This window comes from Sabethes cyaneus, chromosome 3, assembly GCF_943734655.1.
Source record: "Sabethes cyaneus chromosome 3, idSabCyanKW18_F2, whole genome shotgun sequence".
In the NCBI taxonomy this organism is placed as follows: Eukaryota; Metazoa; Arthropoda; class Insecta; order Diptera; family Culicidae; genus Sabethes; species Sabethes cyaneus.
Window position 1 is genome coordinate 230357753 of NC_071355.1, and position 25192 is coordinate 230382944.

General features: G+C 39.5%; 2 protein-coding genes across 2 annotated transcripts in view; one reads left to right on the forward strand and one right to left on the reverse strand.

The window, feature by feature from the left end:
* The window catches only part of LOC128744146 (UDP-glycosyltransferase UGT5-like), a 32884-nt gene that overhangs the window by 2560 nt on the left and 5132 nt on the right, over nucleotides 1–25192 (forward strand). The gene's annotated exons all lie outside the window — the stretch shown is intronic.
* Nucleotides 209–24462, reverse strand: LOC128744144 (uncharacterized). Its single transcript, XM_053840946.1, has 7 exons — nucleotides 23815–24462; nucleotides 5860–5918; nucleotides 4345–5799; nucleotides 4141–4281; nucleotides 3939–4075; nucleotides 3734–3873; nucleotides 209–3445 (listed from the first exon to the last, which is right to left on the reverse strand). Exons 1-7 carry the CDS (start codon nucleotides 24302–24304, stop codon nucleotides 1656–1658), a joined length of 4212 nt encoding a protein of 1403 aa, XP_053696921.1. The 5' UTR covers nucleotides 24305–24462; the 3' UTR covers nucleotides 209–1655.

Consider the following 25192-nt stretch of genomic DNA (forward strand, 5'->3'; position numbering starts at 1 on the left):
TTGATCGAGTCGAGTCGGGAATCGTTTTGGATTAGAAACTACGGTTAGAACATTTACCATACACAGAGATGACAGTCATACGGAGAGATGATTTTCTCTATAACAGTAAATTATCTGTTACCCAGCCAGTGAGGCGACCAGATTTACACCATTAATACCGTAAACAGTATTTTATTGTTTTTCTCTCTTAAAATATACAGATGTAATCGATTGAATAGAGATAAATTTTTAATCATTTTCATATATAATAAAATATACATACAACGCGATAGCTTTACGTGTCTGTAGTGTATGTGTAGTGTGTTTACATAAATAATATTTTATAAAAATAATATAAAACGGAAGAACTAATCAATAGTTTAAAACTAAGAACAATACATCATACAATATATCGCTTTTGCGAGCCAGTAGAAGTGAAGGCATTGATAAGTAGGTATAGTGTAATAGGACTACGAAGAATTGCTACAGAAGGAGGGTTGCGGTGTGCTCTAAACGAAAAAAAGTACCTACGCAGTAGTAGAACGTCGTAGGCTACGTGCCTCCAGGGTTTCTATTCAGACAGTACCTATCGATAATAAAAATAAGTTATCTTAATAATCCTGTACCTGCTCTGGACAATGCAAACCATCAGTGTTGACCCTTTCGGGTATCGAACCTATCTCGTTTCTGCTGCCAACATCTGCTCGACACAAATATTTTTTGAATGTTTGTGTTGCTCTTTTTCTTCATATTATTTTGACGGCCCACGTAATAAATTAAAGCCACTGTCAGCTGATCAACAAATCGTTAACAAGTTAAACTAACACTCACTTCATACGACCCTTACTTATGTTCAGTTTTTCACAGCGATGCACTCGTTTGTTTTGTGTGGGTGTGTGTTGGGTGTTTTATCTATTCACTTTTGCTGTTATTTACTCCTGAATCTAATGTTTCAACTACTTTAAGTTTTGTCTAAAACTATTCACTATAAGTAATTATTTCTTACAAGGTAGTAAATTTGCTTCCTTTTTTGTTTGAAATAGAGATAAAAATATGTTTTAATTGTTTCTTTGCATATTCCTTCATTTTAACTTACTAGAACAATGTGATCAAACAAGCATTTCACGTGTGTTTCTGTGTTTGTGTGTGCGGGAGGGAAACATGAATATGCAATATATTTCTACACGTAGAATAATAACATTGACAAACCACTGCGGCTTGTTTCTTGAGTTTATGCCGTTTTTTTCCTTTCGAAACAAGGGGAGATCGTGAATTGAGAAACTGAAAGCACAGATAACGCTGTTGTTTATCAGTATTCTGGTTTTGTTAAGAGAGATGGCAGTGCGAATTTTTTGTACCTTGCCTGTGAATTCTAGAGCTAATGCACCATATCATGTACAACGAAACGGGGTTTTCGTAATTTTGAGTCTTGAGTCTTTTGAACTGAAAAAATATGCCGATTAGAAATTGTCGATTAGATCATTCTGCCGAAATTGTCTACATCAGCACACGCACAGCGAGGCAGCAAAAGAAATTGCCTTTTTGAGAGTTGAAAGGAAAGAAAAAATAGTTAACGACTTTTACGAAGAAATGTGATCAAAAAGAATTAACTTCAGAGAACAAAAGTCGGGTGCCAAGAAAGTTTAAGGAGGAGGAATCTGGAAGTCAAAGAAATCTTAGAAATTGTTGGCATTTCGGTTTGGTGTGTTGTCCATTCGCGCCATAATTGAACTTAACAGATCACTGGATGTCTTGGATGGTACTTTCGATGTTGATGATGAAGATGATGACGACGATGATAATAGCGTTGACGACAGATGATTGGTTTGTTTTTGATGAGGAACACTACTGCTACTGCTATTGGGGTGAATAACGGCACCTTGAATGCACTTTTTCATCTTTGGTGTTGATGAAACTCGCTCCACGGTGTCGTGGTTGTACGATTTAGTTGGTGTACTGCCCGGTGCGGGCGGTGCTACCGGCGGTGCTGGAGGGATAACGGGTGGAGAAGGTGGTAATGGTGGTGGTGTTTCCGTGGGTAGAGGCGGCTGTGTAGGTGCGATTTTAACATTTTCAACGGTTTTCACCACGCAATGCTCAGCTGGCATTGCGCTTAGATGCTGATCGTCATCCACAATTGTGGTAGTAATAACTTCCTCTTCCGGTTTCACTAGTAGCAGAGTTTCAGTGCAGATTTCATCGCCCTCTGCCGAAATTGTCGTTTCGATTGCAACAGTAAGCTTAGCTTCGTCGTTACAGTTTATCACAGGCTCGTAATTGCTTTCGCTGCTGGTGAGTACTGCTGTTGGATGCGCATCTTCTATCATAACATGGTCCTCATGAATGATATCGTTGCCACCAGTGGAGGAAACTTCAGGAATATGTTCGATTTCGATTTCGACTGCGATGGGAGGTGGTACAACTGCAACGTTGCATTCCTTTTCCTTTGTGACACTAGAAGTGGACTCTCGTCGACTGCTGCTACCACTGTGTGGGTGTCGTTCCGACGAGGATGAAGAATGCGACAGCTTTCTATTTCGTTCATCTGAATCACGATGCTTTGATGATGATATCGACGACGACTTACTTGAAGAGGAATGGTATTTGTGATGCCGATAACGATCCCGATCTCGATCTCGCTCACGGTCATGATCCTTATCTCGTTCCCTGTTCTTATCACGATCGCGATATTTATCTCTGTCTCGATCTTTGTCTCGCTCACCATTCGAGCGGTGTTTGTCCTTCTTACTACTGCTACTGTGATACTTATGAGACGATGAGGTTGACGAAGAAGACGGGTGCTTGTGGCTGGATGATGAAATACTACCGCTGCTGCTTTTCTTTTCCACTTTAATTAGTTTTTCATCTGTCACCAAGTTTCTCATGTCGATTTTGGCCAGTTTAGCTGTTTGCTTGTCTGGTGTATCTTCTACCTCGGATGTTCGTTTATCGTCCTTGGCATTTGGAGTCGCGTTCAAGTCTTTCTTTTCAACCTTCTTTGGTTTACCGTCGTGCGTCCGCTTGACCGGTGTATGCTTTTTATCCTCCGCCGATATTGGATGCGGTAAAATAGTTTGCTTTTCCTTGTAGTGAGGTGGATCTACTTCGTATCCATTAGCAATTTCCTGTACAATTTCTTGATCTGGATAGTACTGCTTGAGCCGCAGATGCCAGGCTATGCTGGTGACGGCAGTCACCGTTCGAAACTGGTGTATAATGTTGCGGGGCAGAAAGTATATATCGTTATCATACAACGATATCCGCGAATATTTGATGCCCTCCCGCCGCAGTTGGTTCAACTTGGCATCCTCAACCCACTGGACGCACTGTGAAATCGGTGGTTCGTGCAAATCCAGCTGCAGCTTCTCCACAAGGTGCGGAAAGTAGTGAGCATCGAATGCGACCACGTCTTTGGTGATGCGATTTAGTTCGTCGGGGATTCCACAGCGAACGGCTTTCAGTACACCTGTGGAGAGGATGGTTGATTAATTTAATTCATTAATATGGCGAAATTACAATTGATTTAGGAACAATATGTAGAACTTGCCAATACCTAACTAACTGAAAGTTATTCAAATTGTTTTCACTAAAAGAATAAGATAATTTACCATGTCATGCGGCGTTACAGTTTTTCAATAAATATTGAAACCTAACAGTCATGTCTTCATAGAAGAACGGTTTTAAGTAAGTTCAGTAACAGAAAATCCAAAAAAGGGGGAATAAATAAAGATTTTTGTTATTAAGAGTAACATACCAACTGCCGCTGTCGTCATCCGATCGTGACCGTGCCCGACGTGATCTGCGTGTGCCTTGGTGCGGTCTTCGATCATTGTTTCTCGGGCTTCCGTAAGCCGTGGTAAGTATTGCAGATTTCTCAACTCGTTTATCCGTGTCCTGCGGGTTAAAAATCAACGATAAGCGTTTTGTCTCTTTTTTTGCAAATTTTTTGACTGCCATACCTTTGCCTCTTCATGGGGGTTTTGTTGATTTCCGCCGTTGGAACTAGCTGTTCTCCGGATCTGATCCATAATATGGGACCGTCGTTCGACAAACGAGGATCCATTTGCACAATCGATAGTTCTCCCCAGGGCATCGTCTGAGAAACAGAAGCAAAACAAATGTCCAATACAAGTTTACCGAAAAAATGTATGATCGACTTACCTTATTGAGGAATGGATTATCTTCGAGCCGTTTCAGCAGATCAGGAAAGTAACCACCAACCTCCTCGTGGACCTTTCCCACTAGACTGATCTGATGCAGCGGACCGTACCGAACTGTTCCGTGTGAATAGTTCTTTACAACCTATAATGACAGGAAAATATTTTTTTAACTACTCCCATTCAGGAGAAACACCTCCAAACATACCTGTTCATTGTACTGACTCATCGTGCAAGTTTCAATGTCAGAATTCCTACCCAACACACCGGCTTTCACCGTGAGATTGGCATAATTTTCCGCCATATGTTCCAGCAAATCCGGCAGATAAGCGGCCGCATTATGTACAATTCCCATCACATGATCAGCGTAGCCTTCTTCATCCTCGTTGAAGCAAACGGAGAAAAACTCGCTTACGAGCTCCTCCATTTCGCTTTCCGAAAGAACGCTAATTTCGTCTTGATACATATGCACAACAGAAGCACCTCCATTCGGGTGCACCTCAATTCGCATGAACCGGCCATACTTGAGATGCTCGAGACCTTTCCGATTGCAGTTCATATCCCTGTTAACAGCAGCTATCCTCGTGGAAGGTTCTAGCGGTACCACTCCAGCCAATGAGGTCGGAACTTCCACCTTATCACGCTTGCACTGAATTCCAATGTTTGCTCGCTTAATTTTCGATCGTTTATAGCACCGGGAACATTCCCGACTGCTTCCACTGCTACTGCTGCCTCTGTGCACTGATGAAGATGAGGACGAATTAGATAACTTGCTGCCACTAGTACTGCTAACATGGGACGATGATTTACTGCCGTGATGACCGTGCGAATCATGTGAATGTGTAGAGCTTTTCTCCGCTGGTGTTTCCTGCTTGATGTGTACGGGAGGAGTTGAAAGCGCTGCGGCAGGCCCATTCATACCTCCATTGGCCAGTTTTTCTGGAGTCGCTACAACCTCGTTTGATATTTCCTTTTTCACCACGCTCGATTTATCTTCCACATTCTTGGGCGATTCAATCTTTATCAAAATATTGGAGTTCTTATTGCTAGTTAAGTTAGTTGTACTGCCGGTGACACTACTGCTGCCGCTGCCGCTGCTGCTGCTGCTGCTGCTGCTAATGGTAGTGTTGGTGCTGCTGATAGGACCATTCGTGTCACCAAACGTGAGCGCTCTTGTCACATCTTCGCGCGTTTTGTCCTGCTTCAACGGCTTGTACTCCTTTTTGATGAAGATGTCTTGCTTTTTAATGTTGCTATTTTCACTGTTGCTCCGTTCCAAATTCAGCAGTAGGTTGATAGGTGAAATCGGAGTGCCGCCGGAAACTACAGCTGCTGCTGCTGCCGCCGCCGCTGCTGCCGTCACGGGAGCAGCGACAGTGCTGGTACCCCCGCTGCTAAGCAACCTACCCGGTGACTGCTGGCTACTGATGGTATTCGTCTCAATTGTAAGTTCCTGTTTCATCTGCGGTGGAAAGTCAACGGTTGGGGGAGCTTTGTCCAGGGCTGCATCCGGCTTTTGCAACAGGTGGTGCTGGTTTTCCTTGTTTTGGATCAACGAATTGCTGGATGACTTGTCCTTCGAGCTCAGGCTACTGGTGTTAGTTGATAGAAGACCACTGCTGGAAATGGTATGATCATCGGAGCGACGACACTTTTTGTGTTCCTGGAAGGAAGGAATTACGAGGTTAGTGATATGGCTAAAAATTGCTGAATCAAGTCTTACCTTCTCACGCTCGCGGTCCTTGTCTTTGTTTTTCTTTTTCTTGTGGCTACGTGAAGGTTCTGTAATAGAAGCAAAAATAAGTTACAAGATTTATTTCAGAGAGGATACTTGAGAGGATACACTAACAAAGCGTTTTATCCGCTATGAGGAATTGCAAAAAAGTTAAGAAATGGTCAACCTTTCTTTCAACTATCTAGAAGAGAAGCTTGTTCAATTCATTTTTCCTTTTTTCCTTTTTTTCGGGTTATCCAACTGGTCGCTTAATAGCGTATAAAACTCTGCGCTGGGCCCTTTTGTGATGTCAACAAAGTGTCAGGGAGACCTCAAACATCAAGTTCTACCTGACGAGACAGGCACTGTCGCCCACTAAAACACAGGTACAGCCCCAAGCATAGTCGTCACGCCTACACCCGCAGGCGGAGGCGTTTCGGCCCTGCGCGGACTCCACGAACTGACTCTAAGATCTCTCTGCCAAAGGCCGGAATGTCATATTTTAAATATAATGATGATGATGATAAAATGATGATGACGATGATGATGATAATGATGATGATGAGAAGAAAAATAATAGATCGAATTTGTAAATGTGCTTTGGACTTTTTGTACCACTCGAGTTGCAATATGTGGTATAGTGAAGAAGTGGAGGAATCGTCAGCCCCGCCTGACACCGGTCTTCAACCGCGCGCCCGCTTTCAATTTTCCAACACAAACAACCACAAATGAACCAATAGGTAAGACAAATTTCGGAGCATTAGTGGTTATCAACTTATCAGGGCAAATTTAATCTTTCATCCCCTTAGCATTCACAGTGCATTCCCACGATACAAAGTAAATTGAGCGCAGCACAAGCTGGACGTTCGCGGTAGTCGACAGAAGCTTCAAAATATAGAGACTCGCCCGCCTTCCAACCCCCGAGACCAAAGTGCTGTAAAACTCTGGGCTTAAACGTCTCTTTAAGACTCGACCCCTTCCCATCGACAGAGCCCGCGGGCGGCCATCAGAGCTCAGGACAGCCACGGGGCCAGTGCAGAAATCCTACTCTATCTAGCAGCACCGCCTAGCCGAAACTCGAACACGCGACACGAATTGACCTAATTTTCCCATCTGCTACCTAAGAAGTGCTATTACCCGAAATCATTACAGAGTGGTCCTTCGGCATTCAATCGGATCTGGTATCCCGCTTAGATCCCCTTACTAACCCTAAGCCCCTGACCAACTCAATCAATCCGACATTTTTCGGAGATATTTGTGACAGTTGTGATAAATAGGGATGAATCCCAGAAAACTTCATCTATTGTCAGAGATCCCCATACTGGCCTTATTTTTAAACGGAATAAAAGCACTTTCTGGACAACGCAACAATCACATTTGGTAAATTCTTACCCCGAGTCCCACTTGAAATCACAAAAGTATTTTGATATATACCCACATTCAGAAGTAAACGTGACCGCTGTTCATTTACTGATTAGTTACAAAGCCCTACACCACGACAAGGTTCAGTTTTATCGTAGGGTAGAAGAAAAGCTTGTTCAATTCGCAATCCTTTTACCAATGTTGTTAGCAATAATTTTCCGGAAACTGTAGTTTAACCTGATTTTTGCCCCTCCAATAGTTTTAAAGAGCCGCAATCAATGCTACAGAGCATAGAGCGATACTTTTCGTGGGATCCCAAGGAATGCGCAAGCTGATTCTGTTTTGAGCAAGACTGAAAGGTTCACTTACAATACAAACTATATTCGCCGGCATTTCTGTTAATTAGGCCCAAAGTCTCCTTGAGCTAAGCGGAGTTTTTCTCATTTTTTTTAGCGAGTTGAAGGAGGACTAAAGTGCGTTACGAATTGGGTTTCGGTCCGGCTCGAGAGTAAACCGAGTACGAGTAGGTATTAGCCGGTCGAGCTAACACACTTCGGTCGATTCGTTTAAAGCGCCGTTCCTCCGACCAAGACGACCAATAGAACCCATGCTTGCTCTGAGAAGTTATTGTACCTTTGTTTGCCCTATGCTGTCTTGGTAAATTGTATCCTTACTTTCTTATTACTCGTATGTAACGCGGTCATGACGTAAACTATTTTGGAAAGTTTTAATCACGAGACTTGCCGTGCGATCGTTGACAACACACTGCATTGTTTCTATAGCACAGTCTATCCTATCAGCAGTAGAAACAAAGAGCAGTTAAGCAAAAATGATATCGTCAAATAGGAAATGTTTAATGCGTATACGGGGAATGATCCAATTGGAAAATAAAACAAAATTAGCTATAAGACTACCTAATGTAACGGGCGGCGGTAGTTTAGTGAGTAAAACATTCGAGTACCAACTGAAAGAGTGTGGGGGTGCGAGCCCCACTTGCCATGGTACAACGCGATATACTTTTGGTCTATATCGAAATTTTCCAGGTCATATAATTAATCATTCTTCGTATAGGGCAAATCCTTTCTTTCTAAAATGTTATTCTGTAAAAAGTCTTCAGCACTATTTTTCATAGAGTAAGGAGGGGTAAAAGTGCGTTGCGGGTAAAAGTGCGATCAAATGATTTATCGGTGCAGATTCCGAGTAAATTGTTTATACATTGGCATGGATGGGTGACAACTTTGACAGTTTGAATCTAACGTAAACTTTGGTTGCTTACGAAGCATAGTTGCTGAGTTATTTGCAAATGTTATTTTAGGGCGGTTTTGATGTTATTTTTCATTATACGGTAAATACGACATCAACAGGAGGATATTACTTGTTGAAAATTTGTAGCAGCGTTTTACATTACTCACATATCTGTTTTGAAAATACGACGAAAAGAATTTCAAAATATATTTCGCTTTTCCATAATTTAATCAAACCCCGTCAAGCGCCTAGCAGGGTAAAGTGCGATTCACAGACGGGGCAAAAGTGCGATTTATGGACGAGGCAAAAATGTATAGCTAATTATATACAACTTTAGGCACTATATTACAGATACTAGGAATGGAAGATCTGCAGAAAACTGTGTGCTCTACAGATGTTGGCCAAAGGAAAACAATGTTTTCCACTGATGAAACAAGAAACAAATGTTTGGAAAAGTTTCGAGCTGACGGAGGCTGCAATACACCAGCGCAAAATAGGAATGGTGCAAATTGAGACGTCCCCGACTCACGAGTGGGTCAAATGATCGGCAAAGCGAACTTACCTCTTTAGACCAAGACTAAGTTGGACTGAGTTCTGCTTAGATTCTGCTCGTGGTCATAGTCTCAAAGTGTCAGCTATCAGCACAATTGTCCGTGTCTAGTATTGAGGCCTCGTGCATCCTTAAGTATCTAACCCACAATGTTACCTACGTCTTGAGGCCCCTCAATGCATTTATCCAAATGTTGTCGACATTTTCCATCTCTTGCATATCTTGCATCTTTCGTGTTGTAAACCTAAGTCTGGAAGTATAATGCTTTATTGTTCAATACAAAATAATTGACTCATCTATTACAATTTGTTCTATCAAAAGCAGAAAGATAAAATTCCACAATACATAAAAGGTGCCTAATTGTCTTCTGTGCTTCTCTTTACGCATTACTCTAACGAAAATAGGTTGGATGACCCCGCACTAAACTATTGTACCTACCTAGGTCCTCAATAACTAAAATCCTATTCAAAATTTGAAATATACTTTATTCTTGTATGCAAGGATGGATTGGAATTAGCTTTCTCAACTGCATAAATAATTACAACTAATTCTCTATCGCTTGTCCATACTATTCCAACTACAACTGTAAGTAAAAAGCGGCGAATGCGTGTCATTTCTATACTATGACATTTTGTGTGACTGATCATCGTACATAAGATGTCGTTGGCTTATTATCATGTACGTATTCGGGCTAGTTTCGACGCTTACAAGAGATAGGCACTGTCGACACAGAGATAGTACGGAGCGATGGTATTGGTTAAGGGTCTAACACGGAGCTGCATGCTGGGAAATGTATAGAATTAATTGTAACCGTTTCAGTCCTCGGTCACGTCACGTTTTAATGCAAGACTTCAGTTTCGATTGCATCCTTCCAGCATATCGAAAAAACCGCATGAGATGAGGAGGGTTCGTCTGAACACATTTTACGTTCAGGACATGAAGTTGGACTAGGTTCAATTTTAAACGTTAAAATCTATTGAACAAGAGGGAACCTTTCGCCTACGTCCGTTCGGCAAACTCTTATTGGGCATAAGAGATTGCCCAGAGCAGAAAACGAAAGTAAAAAATCTGTCTCTTCATCTCCCAACCGAAATTCACCCCCTTAAGGCTAACCCATCAAGCGCAGGAAGCTTGGAGCTTTTCTCATTGTCAGGAGCAAACCATACCGCCCTAAATTGAAGATGCTGTGATATGACCGTTTCCCATCCTTACTTGGAAACGCATATCTGTAGGAGAGTCCCAGGCGAGAAAAGTATACCGACCGGATTTCTCACGATTTTTAGATATTTCTCATAACATTTGCCTTTAGCAACTGCACCTGAGGTATTATTGTGGAAAAATTTTCTGGAGGAGACTCAAGGTCTTTCGAAACCGTGAACTTCAGAGCGTCATTTAATGAAGACTTTGCACAGGTACACTAAATATCACTTTCTCAATTCTGAAGCGAACTGTTCCTGAGAGAGGTCGGAATTGAAAAGAGTGTTATCTGCTCAACAAAAGTTTAAGGATGTCTTAGTAAAAAGGCTATAGTGTATAACCCTTGACACTAACGCTATGATAGACCACATACACATAGTTCTTGTACTTTAGTATAAAAGTTGTTCTTCGTCTCTTATCCAACAAGTGCTACCTCTATTTTCCCGTAGTGCCGGCTCAGATACGTTTGTTTTAATTATGCCCACTGGGAACTTAGTCGCATGCGAACAGGGAAAGGGAGCTCATTTGAGCTTCTGAGTGTCCGTTTTCCACGTTAAGAGCGGCTCAAAATGACGTCTAAATTCCATGTTAAGAGCCAGTCGATCGTCGCCCTGAACAATCGGAATAGACTAAGGCTATGAAAACAAACTATGGATTGGAAACTCGGAACGTAGAATAAGCCTTCTCTCAACTCCCAAGGAAGCACTCTAGTGCTCTCTGACGTATTGATTGCAATACACGAAAAAACGTGCAGGACATTTCTATATACCTTACAATATTACTACGCATTAACGAAATAATACAACTGAATTTCGGGTTGGCCTCCATGCTACGAAAATCATCTCCTTTTTCGATAGCCCTAAAAAACGTTAATTACTTATCGCTCGATGAAAATCCATCGACTTTTTAAAAGGTTTTTCCTGTACCAACAAAGCTCACCCTTCAGGCGCAACGAGATGGAAAGTCATCTAGCTATATCGATTAAACATTTGGTCAACGCGATGGTTTATAATTAGTAGTATAGAGCAAGAAAATGCAGATAAAAAAAAGTCAAACGACTATGAAAACTATGAATAACCGTGGCGGGTTTGTTAGAATTGGAAACAGACAAGACAGAAGGCTACTTGAAGGACATCCTTCTTCCTCTTGCGCCAATAAATAGAAACACGCAACTGCTCCAATCAATATTGATTTCAACTGTACGAGGTGAAATTTACTCCAGTAGCAATATTCCACGGTGGAAGCAATAACAATGACCTAATGTAAATTAGATTGTTATGTAACTTTTTGTCTTGTGACTCGTGTGTAATGAATACTCATCTAATATTAGGAGAAATTAATATCTCTCAAAAAATATTTAGGTTCGAAGAACCTTTACACCAGCGATGGTAAAAACGTGCAAAACAAATGCCAAAAGTCACAGCAGAATCAGAGCAAAGTTCCTGCCTCGGCAAACAACCCAAACAAGACGCTTGCTGGCTTGCCGCTAAGCTTATACGCATCACGGTGAACGAAGGTATGAAGCGCAGCAGTTCATGCCGTCGTGGATTGCAACGATTGCAGGGCAGGGTACCGGAGAGGGAGAGAGAGCGGGAGGGTAAGGAAGGCGGAGAGTTTACAGCTGAAAAAGCGTATCACACACCATGCATCACAAGTGCCTGTCTATAGGGTGTTTGCAGAGTGCATATGTATTGGAGATCTGTTGGGCAGGCAAAAGTGACAGCTCCATATAAAACACACGGGCTGGGAAGAGCAAAATTTTTTAAATGATTTATTTTCTTCATTTAAAACAGAAATTACAAATTGCTTCATACATATGGCAAGGTAATATATCTGTTTACTAAATAAAAAAATTATTTTCAACAAATAAGCTAAGACGCGGTAGCAATGATCAAAAATGTAACTATGACCTAAGTTAGCGGGATAAAATTAAACAAATATCAATAGCCAGCAGTTGCTTTCTGCTAAGAGAGCAATTTATTATGCTAAAACCAATTTTATATTCCGTGACTTTCAACTTGGCCTATGCCGCCTATGCCGGTATACTGCTGCAAAAAACAGTATATTTGGGACACCGATTTAACGCGAATTCACCGAAACCCTAGTTACCAAAAGTCAGCATATATTTCAGGGAACATTTGTCGGATACTTAAACTATTAGTTGCTTTAAAATGATGAATAATTTTAGAAAAAATGATAATTTTATCCAGCACGTTTTTGCTGCATCGAATAGGAAAAGTTGCAATGTGTGCCCAACAGATGTCTTGCATGTGTGTGTAGCAAAAGCCCTATATATCTATTCTGTACGGAACAACGATGGCGCTGTGCCGGGAGCCGGGGGGTGTGGATGCCCCGAGTGAGTGGCTGTGGAAAGTAAGCGTCGTTTGAGTCATAAAAAATTTCCGCACTTCACACGCCTTCTTTCTTACTTTTCCCTAACGTTCACAGCAAAGATCTTTTGTGTTCAACGTAAGGGACAGATTAAAGTAGGAGAAAAAACACTACTCTAGTTAATATGACGAGTGGGAACGGGTCAACAGCGTTTGCACATTGAGTTACTTTTTCGAATTTAATTAAGTAACGATGGTTAGTTGAACGTTAGTCGTAATTTGCATATTTAGTTTTTGTCCGATGAATGAAAAAGAATTATGATACAATGCTTTTAATGCACCACAATCGGTTCTTTTTTAAAATCGTTGCTTTAGAAACTTTAACATTTCTTGTTCATTAAAGCAAGGTAATATTCTTTTATATTCCTTATCTTTTTTAGTGTAATAATGAATAGAATAGCATAGGAAGGCAGGAAAAAGCGAGCTTTGTTTAAATAAAAGAATATAGTTTCAATAAATAATGTCTTAACCAGCCAGTTGTGATACCTAAATACAGTAATATTAATCTCTCTAGTATAGATATCCAAACCTATCGATGTTTCAGCTGTCATTGACATTACTATTGTTAATCGATCTCATAAGCTTAGCTCAAAGTTAGTTGTTTTAGCTGATTATCACTAAATTTGAAATCAACGTCATTGGCAACGTGAAAAGTAGTGTTTTCCTTTTGTTCCGCTGAAGAAGGTCGTGGTAGTTTAACGGTAGTTTAAACAAGTAAAGACCAACAATTGAAAAGGGCCCAAGTCTGAGTGATGGTTCATAATTGATGACCATCAACTTTGCTGCAAATTAGACACTATTAAGAATGAGAATCTGCTGATGGTATAGTACCAGATGTACTAGTACGACACAACATGTTCTCTCCTGATTGCGATATAATTAGAAATCCCTCAAGGTAACCTGCTATGCCCACTACTGTTTATGTTTTTTCAGAATTTCTTTCCACATGTTTGCCAACGAAATAAAATTGTTTCAAACATCATCGATAGTACAATATGAAATTGGGAGAAAACAACTGAGAAAAAGCGACCAACACATGGACAAACCTGGATATACTTCAATTTTACGATCGAGTAATCGAGCGAGAGTGCATTACCTTATAACCTGATCCTGCCGTGAGAGTTGACAAATTAGGAGCCTCTAGGTCAAGATGCCTCCCAGCTGGCCTCGAGGTAAGACGCTGATCTAATAAGCCAGTCGTCGTACGTTCGAATCTCGGCTGGGAGAGGCTGTTAGAGTCAATAGGATTGTAGCACTGACCCCGCACTGTCCTGTATTCTAACAGCTGGTTGTATCTGTCGTATTGAAACAGAAGGTCAAATTTTGATAACGGAATTAGCACCCAGGCTTTGCTTTTTAGGTCAAGATGCACACAAGATGATTCGATCCAGGAGCTAATCAGATCGGCAGTTCTTCACGGACTTGGGATCGTTACTCTGCTTACGAAAGATATGCGTGTGCACTTGACGTAGCTCAAGGAAAGGTGTTGCGGATTGTGCGGACATGTTTGGCGGAGTAAGTACAGACGGAAGGTGGAGTTGCGCATGCGTTGAACCATGAGTTGCAAACTCTACTAGGCGAGATTCCTGGATCGTATCAGCGGGCGACATATATCGCCCAGTTAGCTTCGAGGTACAATGCTGTTCTAACAAGCCAGTCGTCGTATGTTCGAATCTCGGCTGGGCGGTGTATTGTACTCTAACAACTGGCTGCGAAGTCTGTCGATAAAGAAGTATCAAGTCTATCAAGACGTTTATAACTCAAAGCTGCTAAAAGTCTGGAGGCTATTGTGGGCCGGCCACGTTGCAAAGGTGCCGGACGACTATGCAGCGAAAAGTATTCTCTTCAAGAACCCCACCGGCACCAGGTATATTTAGGGTACATTCCGGTTATCTCCGTTATAGTGAATCTAGATTAGCACATCAAAAAACTGTTTATTTGCCGAAATTATAGAAAATTAGGTTGGGACGCGGCTCTGAATTACCCGCGAGGCAACGCACGCGGGTTACAACTAGCAACACTCTGCTCTACCAGGATCATTTACGAGTTGCCACAAAGGTGCGTTTCAAACTAATCGCTGTTTTATATATTTTGATCATCTGGGAGTCTCTTAAAATGCTGCAAATACTATTGTTTTGAGCATAAAACCTGCCTTTGAAATCTCATAAATGAATGATTCGTGCTTGAACCTTAAATCACTTGAGCGGGTTGTTGCTTGCTTAGGAGATTTTCTCGATATTTAAGATGCTTTTGATAAAATTTTTGTTTCCCGCATTTTGAATGCTACTCGCTAACATATTGTGCCCTCAATAATTATGAATTGCTTAGAACAGATTCAATTTTACTCATAATTTATCACCCATTCGTTATATAACAGTGTAATCACTAAGGTTTAAATTAGTACGAAATAGATAAGGTACCCCGGGGCAAGTGGGAATACGGGGTAAGTGGGAACGGAGCTCATAACTCTCTTCAACCTCATTTTCTCCAACCAAACCTTTCTAGAAATGAAAGATACAACTCAAACGCATGTATTAAAATTATAGATTATTTATAACAGGCATTCTAAACATCAAAATTGGACTTTCAATTTGAGGGTTATTTTCAATTTGCGTTGTAAGTTTCACGCACCTTTCTATAAATGATATTTTGGCCACAGGCTTTACGTAAAAGTACATGTTTTTCTGACAGAAGGTAAACATAATGAGTATATTAACAAATTACACCCGAAAACTAGTTGTTTAATTTGACAAACGGCATTGAAAAAAATGGGTCGAAATAAGGTCGGCACTTCAAAGCACCCGGGGCAAGTGGGACCTATTAAAAATAAAGTGTTTCATCACAAAACTTCCTGTCTTAATACATTTTTAAGATGTACTACCGAGCATTTTCAGTTCAATTACACAATATTTATACCAGTAAAGCTTTAAAATAAAACCGAAAAGGACTAAACCAAGGGGCCCCATAAAGAAGCCCATATGCACAGCTTGTGAGGGAACAAACAGTTTGGTCACATTTTGGTTACACCTAAACGATGTTGTTTGAATTTGGAAAGTCAAATTTGATATAATTAAGCAAATCTGCAACTGGAATTGAAACAACAAAGTGTTGTGGTTATTATAACGTAACTATCTCTTATGAGTAGCTCTACCGAATTGGGCATGGTAGAACAAACAGATCATAATCGTATTTACGAACTATTACCCGAGCAGGGTTTTAGAGCAAATTGAAAACAAAATTTGATCCTTGATGTAACGGATTTTGAATACTCGGTGTGATTTCATTTTGGTCGACTTAGCGGTTAAAATATCAAAATTGATTGCAAAAATTCCACGCCGTGAAATTAAATTGAATACTACTTTTGCTATAAAAAATATCAAACGGAATACTAATCTTGCTGTTACACAATATTAATAGGAAAACAGAATTAGTTCTCATTTTACTATCATAACATCATCATTTTGCTATCATCATATAATTTGAACCTACCATTTTACTAGAAAAAAATTTAAGTGAGAATAGATTGATTTAAATATTTAAGGTTTATTTACATCATATATAGAATCTACCAACACATTTTCTTTCAATAAAAAAAAAGCAAAATGATAGCAGTCTGATACATCATAAATGCCATTTTGAGTTGGTAACGAAACATGTTTCTATTTGATATCAACAGCAGAATATGTAATAATTTTGATATACTTTTGTTGTCAATCCTTGCTCGGGTAAAAAATGGTTAATCCTAAATTACGTCTCTCAAGAATTGGAGACAACGACGTATTCAACTACATTTCGTTACAATAATACTTTACAGCATAATTGCTCACGATCTGTTTTATATAAATTATAAAGTCGCCCGTTGAGATCTGATTTTGTTACGCTATTTTTGAATGAACCCTTCGTACAAATATTGTTTTTGATTGCTTCTTGCAATGCTTTAACATTGCTGTATATTAACTTACACAATTCACTTTTATTTTAAGCTTTTCAATCAAATTTGAATATAGGTTCCACTTGCCCCGGTAAAAGGGGCAAGTAGGACCTATCGCCATAATTTTGAAAATTTTCCTCCAGATTCATTTCATGTAAATTGATAGGCCTTTTTCATAATTAATCCTTCGAAGTGATACCACTGAAGAGTTTCTGTGCTGAAAGAATTTTGAAATAATCATACGTATAGAAAACACAATGGAATAAACCCAAACTATGCATTTTTAGGTCCCACTTGCCCCGGTGTACCTTACTTATAAAGCCTCTGCAAATCGTAGATACAATGCGTACAATAAAAAGTATAGAGGTATACATACTTTATTATTGAATCCTCATGATCCTTATTGTTTATCTTGCCCTGCTAACACGATATCCTTTGTTTTCCTGTAACATCTATGAAAGATGGGTTCCCTGCATTTTCAAAAGTAGATGCTATCACTAACATTCCTATCCGCTTCCCCTGCGGTTGTTCGGCCGTAGCCAGGTATATAATGCGATTATATAGCCATCTACGATGTGTGCAACCTCATATGCTAATGCTAATGCTAATAATAAAAAATATGGAGGTCTGTGCCTAGGGGAACGAACGACGGGTTCACGTAGGACTACGAATGCGGGCACAATTCGACAATTTCAAAATGTTCAGCAGTTTGTTATGCAAATTTATAATTATAATATTATTGCAATACATACAGTAAATAAATGCCCTAAAACAGATACACATTTATTAAATGAAGTTAAGTTTAAATATCCTAAATGTCTGCACTAGTCAAGTTTAAGTAACTGGTTTAAAACTGGTATGTAGTTGACGAAATTAGTTTACTAAAAGAGCTTGCTTACAACTAAGGTTAAACCGAAAAAGCCAAATCACTTAGGGATCATTCAATAATGACGTCCATTGCTTATGGGGGGAGAGGGGGGTGTCAATTTTGTGACAAGTTGTGACAAGGGGGGGGGAGGGGGTCTAGGCAAATGTGACATCCGTCGAAAAAAATTGCTTTTTCATCAAAAGGCAGCAAAAAGTTTCTCAGTCATTCATTACTCGTCGATTTATTTCGATCTTCGAACTTATTGTCTCAGCTGACGGCGCTTGAAAGTCAGGCACAATTTGTCAATGTTAACTACAGTTGATATTTGTATAACGCGGGTAATTGGGACCGCGTTATATGAAGCGCGTTATACAAGTGCACGTAGCATATGGAAATGGAGTTAATTGGGGCTATACTCGAATTTTACGAACTTTTGAATCAACACGACCATGATTCCTTTGGGAAAGATGTCAAGTATATATTTTTCCATCTTACAGGTGATTGGTGAGACAGAAAAAATCCCCTCCTGGTCTTCCAGAGCTTCCGGAACATCCGTTAAATTTTCATATCTGTGAAGTCTTCTCATAGCTTCAAAATTCTTTTTAAAGTCCCTATGGCTTATTCTTTGGCGTAATATAAGTAAAGTAAACAATCCGTGCTATTGAAAAGCCATCCGGATCCGGACCAAATCCGGAACATCCGTAAAGGTGGTCAACGAGCGAAAATTGTTCTTTGAGTTCGGAATTATGTTAATTCAACCTCGAATCGAACAATATGAAATAGGAATATAAATTCAACGGTTTGTGACTCAACCGGGCCACTATGAAATGCATCGAAAGATTCGACATTAAGTGATTAAAATTAATGATCAAGGGCATCGAACTGTATATCGCGTTGATGAAAGCAACAAAGTTTTCGTAGCCTGTTCGTAGCCTAACTGCGATGGTTAGATCTCTGTTAAAATTTTCCCAAGAGAGCACAATACCTGGTGAAGAGCTTATACAAAAGTTGATATATTTGCTATTAGATTTGTAAGTATAGTAAATGTTACCGGTAGTTCAGTTTACTATACCACATCTATCAAATTACACTAGTGAAATTGGTAATTTCAACAAACTTGCGAAATAACCTCGTTTATTTGTCAGCGAACATTTGCAGTATTTGCATCATTTCTGTTTCTGAATCCGAAATATTTTATTTCAAAGCTTTTTCAAATTGTAGCGCGAACTTCAACATGAATTTTCACTTATTGTACACTTTGACGGCAAATCCTAATTTTCCAGTGAACGTTTTGGCGGCCATGTCGAGTCGTGAGCGGTCTATTTACAGTTGAGGATTGCTGATATTCCATTTCATTTTGAACTGTTACAAATTAAAAACATTTGCATTTCTAATGACCAATTTCAGGTAACCTTTGAATTTTCTCCCGGTGAACCATCCAATGGCCAAATTGAGTCACAATTAGTCGAAATATACTTCTAGTAGACTAGACTATAGTCAAATTACACTCAAAATATTCACGACATATTCTGATTTTTCGGAGGATCACCTTACGGCTTCCTAAGATCACTTATTTATAACTTTTTAATTACCCGACCTTAGTTACTTCTTAAGTTAGTTACTCTTAAAAGGTTAAGCTATTTTTATAAACCACTTTTTACTTTCAAAACGCTTTTTATTTTTATTTTGAGTTTGTGTGACGTCCAAGGGGGGGGGGGGGGGAAATTGAGTTTTGTGACACAATCGGACAGAGAGAGAGAGAGGGGGGGGGGTGTCTAAAAAAGCAGAAAGTTGGTGGACGTCATATTTGAATCGTCCCTTACAACACTGATTCGCATCCGTCAATTTCCATGAAATTGTTGATAGCACCATTCATTGTGATAGATTGATTTCAAGTATAGTTGTCTTACAACTAACATATGGACAACCAGTCGAAATATCAGTAAGCTAACGTCCGCTGCATCTTACTAGTTCCTCTTGACACTCTTCTTTACAGCTGTTTGCATACTTGACAGAAATACAATTGAAACTATGTAAAGAATTGCAAGCGACTAACTGACGCAAAGCAGCGAATGAAACATTCAAAAACTATTCTCGGGTAAGATAGTCGCTGCTTTGCTGAGAATTGCTGCGTCACATGCACAAATTTTCTTCAGCCCTGTTTCCGTGCAAGACAACAGTTCCGAACAAATTCTTGCAGTACATACTTGCAATCTGGCAAAAGGAAAGCATGACCGCTCACTTTTCGGTGACGTTTCACATTCAGGACATCAATTTGAACTAGATTTAATGTTTAAACATAAAACCGGTTGAAGAAAAGGGGTTTTTTCTCACTTTAACAAAATTGTTTACTTTTACGACATCCAATTGGACTAGGTTTTATGTTAAAATGATGAAGTTGGTTGAAAGAAAGGGGTGGTGTTGCACTCTGGCGTACTTCCCAAGCACAGGTAATAAATTGGTATAGGTTCAAAAATCGTCTTCGACCTGTTGGGACGGGAGGGTTTTGCTACTTTTTTTATACGAGGAAATCACACTAAACAGATGAAGTGTTGAACTGTCGTCCCTGGCTGCGATGCAAGGAAATCATAAAGAAAATGTATGTGGAATTGTGGAAATTTAGTGGTTAAAAATAAATCTTGTTATGAAAATCACAGAATTGCTACATTTATTATGAATCGGTTGGTATTCAAACCATCAAAATCCATTCATAATTGGCAGAGCTATTAGCGTTCAAAATCTTTAATTTTTTTGTGACGTTCACATTTTTTGATTTGTTAGAATTACTACCGTGAACGTACCATATTCTGCGCAGTTAAGACATTTTTATGTCTTTTTCCGCTATTCTAAGTATTCTAGATTTAAATTAACAACGTGGATAGCCTCAACGTGTAGTGCTACGGTCTATAACATCTTATAAAAAATATAGGAATTATAAGTCGACCAACAATTGAGTATATTTTTCGTTTTGTAAACTTATCCACGGTGCCTAATTCTGCGCACTTTCTTGCCCATGTTCCTAATTCTGCGCATGTTTGCTCCTAATTCTGCGCACCCAAAAAGTGAAAATAAATACTCCTGCCATGCTGTTTATGCCTATATACGCTGAAAGCACACCAAAAAATCCGGCATTAGCCATTACTATAATTAAATCCATGACCCGGCCTTCTTGTGCTGTCCGTGTGGCAAAGGCATATTGTTATCATTTTGATTGCCTCATTGTAAATATTTTATTCTCAATAACGTGAAGGACGAATTGATTCGGGCTTTCTGCATACTGAACATTACACTGTAAACTAATACTAAAAATTGTGTTTTCATGTTTCATGTTTTCATCACCACTTCCCCACTCTCTGACAGCCCCATGAGGTTGGACATTAAAAAAAATAGAAGACATGGTTTCATGAATTGGCGCTCGTAGGTTCGGACTCCGAGACACAGCACAGGATGCCAATCAATGCAAGTTAAAGATTCTACTTGAATTTTCATGCCTCTATATCTCAGCCATTTGGGTGAGGTTGCGTATTCTTTCGCGATTTCTTCGTAGGATACATTACTGCGCAGAATTTGGAACATGCATTAAAAATCTGTGCCTAAATCTGCGCATTATTGCATCGTATTTTTCTAAGGAAAGCAATGCATGCAATCACTCTTTTTGTCTAAAACATGACTAAAACTAATTATTCTTTCTAATTGTGCTGGCTAATTTGATCAATGCAACGAATTTAGATCATAAATTTGTTAATTTTCTAGAAGGACAATCTTAGCGTTGGTGCTAACGACGATGCTTTCTGTCATCAAAAATAACTTCAGTTTCACGTTAAATTGTTTCGCTCTCAAATATTATGGCCCGTTTGTGAATAATGGCGTAATATTCAACAGACATTTATAAAAAAATAACGCAATGATCATAGTTATGCACAATGTTAAAAAATACTTATATAAAGAAAAATGCGCAGAATTAGGAGCGGTCACGGTATTTGTATCAGCTACCTTCGTGAGAGACGTAGTCCTACGTCAAAACTTAGTAAAATTTAATTGAAATTTTTTTGACAATACATTTTCATCTGCAAAGAGAGGCACTGATATGTACTTATCAACTATATGGCACTAGCCTTTGAAGATCTGTAGATGATTCCGTTGGCCATAGTTGATTGTGCCCTTGCCCTTGCTAATAGCAATATAACGCTTATGCGGCTCCCAGTTGGCCTCGAGGTAAGACGCTGGTCTAATAAGACAGTCGTCGTATGTTCGAATCTCGGCTGGGAGAGGCTGTTAGAGTCAGTAGGATCGTAGCACTGACCCCGCACTGTCCTGTATTCTAAAAGCTGGTTGCGAAGTCTGTTGTATAAAAACAGAACGTCAAATTTCGATAACGGAATTAGCACTCAGGTTGTGCTTTGCTTTGCGTACTTATCAACTAAAGATTTTCTCTGGTTAATTTCCTAGTAAGGACAATAACAATGCGAGCCCTAGGTGCTATATTCCGGTTGCGCAATTTGATCTTCTGAATTATTCAACAGACTAGAATATATCTAGAATCCTGTTAATTAATTTCGAATTCAAAGCAATTATCGCCCACCACTTTCAACTAAAAGAACTAAGTATTCCAGATGCCGTTCAGCTGGTACAGATTTTTGACCATTCTGATATCTCTAGTTACAAGTTTAATTTAAGCTTTGCTTACTAGCGACAACATCTAATTCCAAATTCATTCCGTTGGACATTAGAGGTACATATTTTGAAAATAACATCTGGATGCCGTATTTGATAGATTGATAAACTCTATATTGCGACATCCTTGATAGCACTTGCAAAATCGTCAAACCCCGCATCTAAGAGAGGAAACAACATCTTAATTAGAAATTGGAGTTTAATATTCCCAAATGACGAGTACCGTAAAGATTAATCGAATATAAAGTACACTAGACAGAGAGTACAACAATCAATAATTTGTTGATTTACTGCGAAGACAACAGCGGTCTTAGATTGCTGCCTTGCGATACAATAAGTTTTTTTTGGTCTATGGGAGTACAGTAAAGGAGCAGGATCTACCGATATTAAACAGTTTATAATTGGAGAGTACTCGGTGTCGAGGAATTGGAGAGCGGTAACCTTCAACCGAGATACATGGAGAAACTTTGTTCAACAGGTTTTGTCTTAGGACGGCAAGCCACCTAAGTAAGTAAGTATAATTAAGCAAAGCTGTGTAAGCAGCAGCAATATCGGGAGGAGACAGCCTGTTGACAGTTATCAAAAATGACTGAAGCCGCTTATCAGAGTACAGGACAATTACGGGACTAGTGCAACGAACCTACGGACTTTATAGCAACACCACCCCAGCCGCATCGTTAAAAACTAGTCGACGTTTGTTTTGGAGGCAGGATCGAGAAGCAGTACAACTGGTTGACACCACCGTCACAAGATGTGTATTACTATTTTGTCTATTATGATTATTTCTAAAGCAGTAAAACTACTGTTGTAGATGTCCGGTCAAGTTCTTATGACGATTCTGCTCGAATCACAGATGTTTTCATTAAATATTGATTTGTTTTGTTGTGTAGTTTTGTTTTTAAAGTATTTTGATTATTATCGGGATTGAATAAATGCTTCCAATTCTAACTAGATGATGTCAGATCTGGGACAAAAAAATTCAGTGCTTCCATAGCCATAGACAGTAGCCTTATACAAGAGATCGTTCTAGTTCTTTTAAACAAAGTAGTTGAAAGCCCATTTTGGATAGAAATGTGTTTTTAATTTTTTCTAGGTAAATAGGTAAATAGCTAATAACTCGATGAAGAGTTGTTAGTGGCGCACTAAAATTGTTTTTGATGCAAGTACGAAGTACCTTGAAAATAAAAAAATCCTTGAGAATATGAACTCCAATCTATATGACTCACTGCGTTTCAGTTATTTCTGATATTTAATTAAATTTTATTATTCTCATAAAATGACAATTCTTCTGGAACTAAGCAGTTCCTATTTTTCTCCCCATTCGATTACCGAAATAACGGGTATAATTGATTCAAATTTAAATCAAAACATTTTGATCGCTTGAAAGTTTTCTAGAAATGTATTAGCGTTTGTATTGTCGAAAATGAAAAGTAACAATTGCAATTAGATAAATGCGCAATTACGTAAATCAAAATCATTCTAACCTAACTGGTCTGTGAGTGTAAAAATTGTTCGCAATTTTATATTAAAAGGTTTTAAAAATATTTTTCCCAGTAACATTCGTAATACGAATATTTAGGTTCTGGTAAATTAGTGACATCCGCATTAGTTTAGTTCCGTGAGTCATCTTTTGCAAAAACAAAACCCCAAGATTGCGATAGAGATAAAAACTGTAAAAAAGCTTGGACGAATGCAATTCCAAAATTTTGGCCATAGGTAAACACAATAACAATAATCAAAACGTTACCATTATCAGCGCGGGGCCCGTTGATATCCTTCGCCGGTGTTTCGCATTTATCATTATTTTTAGCGAGAGACGTTGACGACGACGACGACGACGTTTTCGCGGGGCTGCTGTTGCTGCTGTATGTGTCTACGTGATTTTTCGACGCCTTCGCACCCTGCTCCGCCACCGACGTCGCTGCCATTGTCATCGTTATCTTCGCTCCTGCTACAGCTGAAATCGGACCAGCCGCCACCAAGGAGGTTGACGGTGGAAAGTTGGATGAACTTTTCCGATGGCCACCTTCCGGAATTGGTTCTGCCGTCGTTTTTGGTTCTGTTTTCGAGATCTCAACACGGGCACTATTTTTACTACTGCCACTGAACTTTTCCTCTTGCTGCTGCGTACAATATTTACTACACTCGTTTTTCGCCACTTGGAGCGCACTGTTCGACACTATTTGGCCACCATCGGGGCCGGGCTTCATTGTAGCGCACTTCGCCACTGGTTTCATTGCTAGTCGGAACGGATTCTAGGGCCACATTTTCCTCCACACAATTATTCACTGTTTCACTGCAATTTGCGGATCACTGCTTTTTCTTCTGACGCATTCTAGACTTTTTGCACCAACTCTGCTGGCACTGATTTATTATGGTGTGTGCACCCGAACGATTCGCGACTCGATAGAAAATCGTAATGGCGACCGAGCCAGTGCCCAGCGGGTGAAAGTATTTACGATCGAACAGCAGTAATCAAACTGCAAACTGTGCTACGCTTTTGGCAGTGTTGATTGTAATTTGTAGTACAGTTTTACCTAGTATCAGGGTTGCACTGAAACGTTAGAATTGCGTCAGAGTTTTCGAAATGACGGGTTTGCTCATATTAAATATCATATTCGAGTTAGTTTGGTAATCCAGTTTGGAGTCAACCAGGTATTGTTATCAAACTAGGACATTGTTTGATCAACTAGTTGTAAACTGTAATATTGGATTTGAGAAATTTGAGCTCAAACCAGGGTTTAATAAACGTCTACTCCTTATACCATACAGTTATGGACTTGATTCCAAAGATTGCAAAGCTATACAGCTACAGCTACGGTTGCGGCAATTTGATAGTAATTTGTTCTCCCCTATAGGACCTCCCATACAATCTGACAGATAATGTGTCAGATGTATGCCAAGGTTTCAATTAGCTTTTATGATGGATAAATTCAATCAGTATAATAAACCTATTTAAGAGTGCACGGAGTGCATGGTACAGATTATTTAAAATATATCGGCAGCACTGATTAGCATTCAACGTTCAACCGATTCCATATTCAACAACGTTGTTGATTTCATAATTCTTTCTACAAAGTTACGGTTATATTTCAACAAAACTAGAAAACGTATAAACTGTTTCA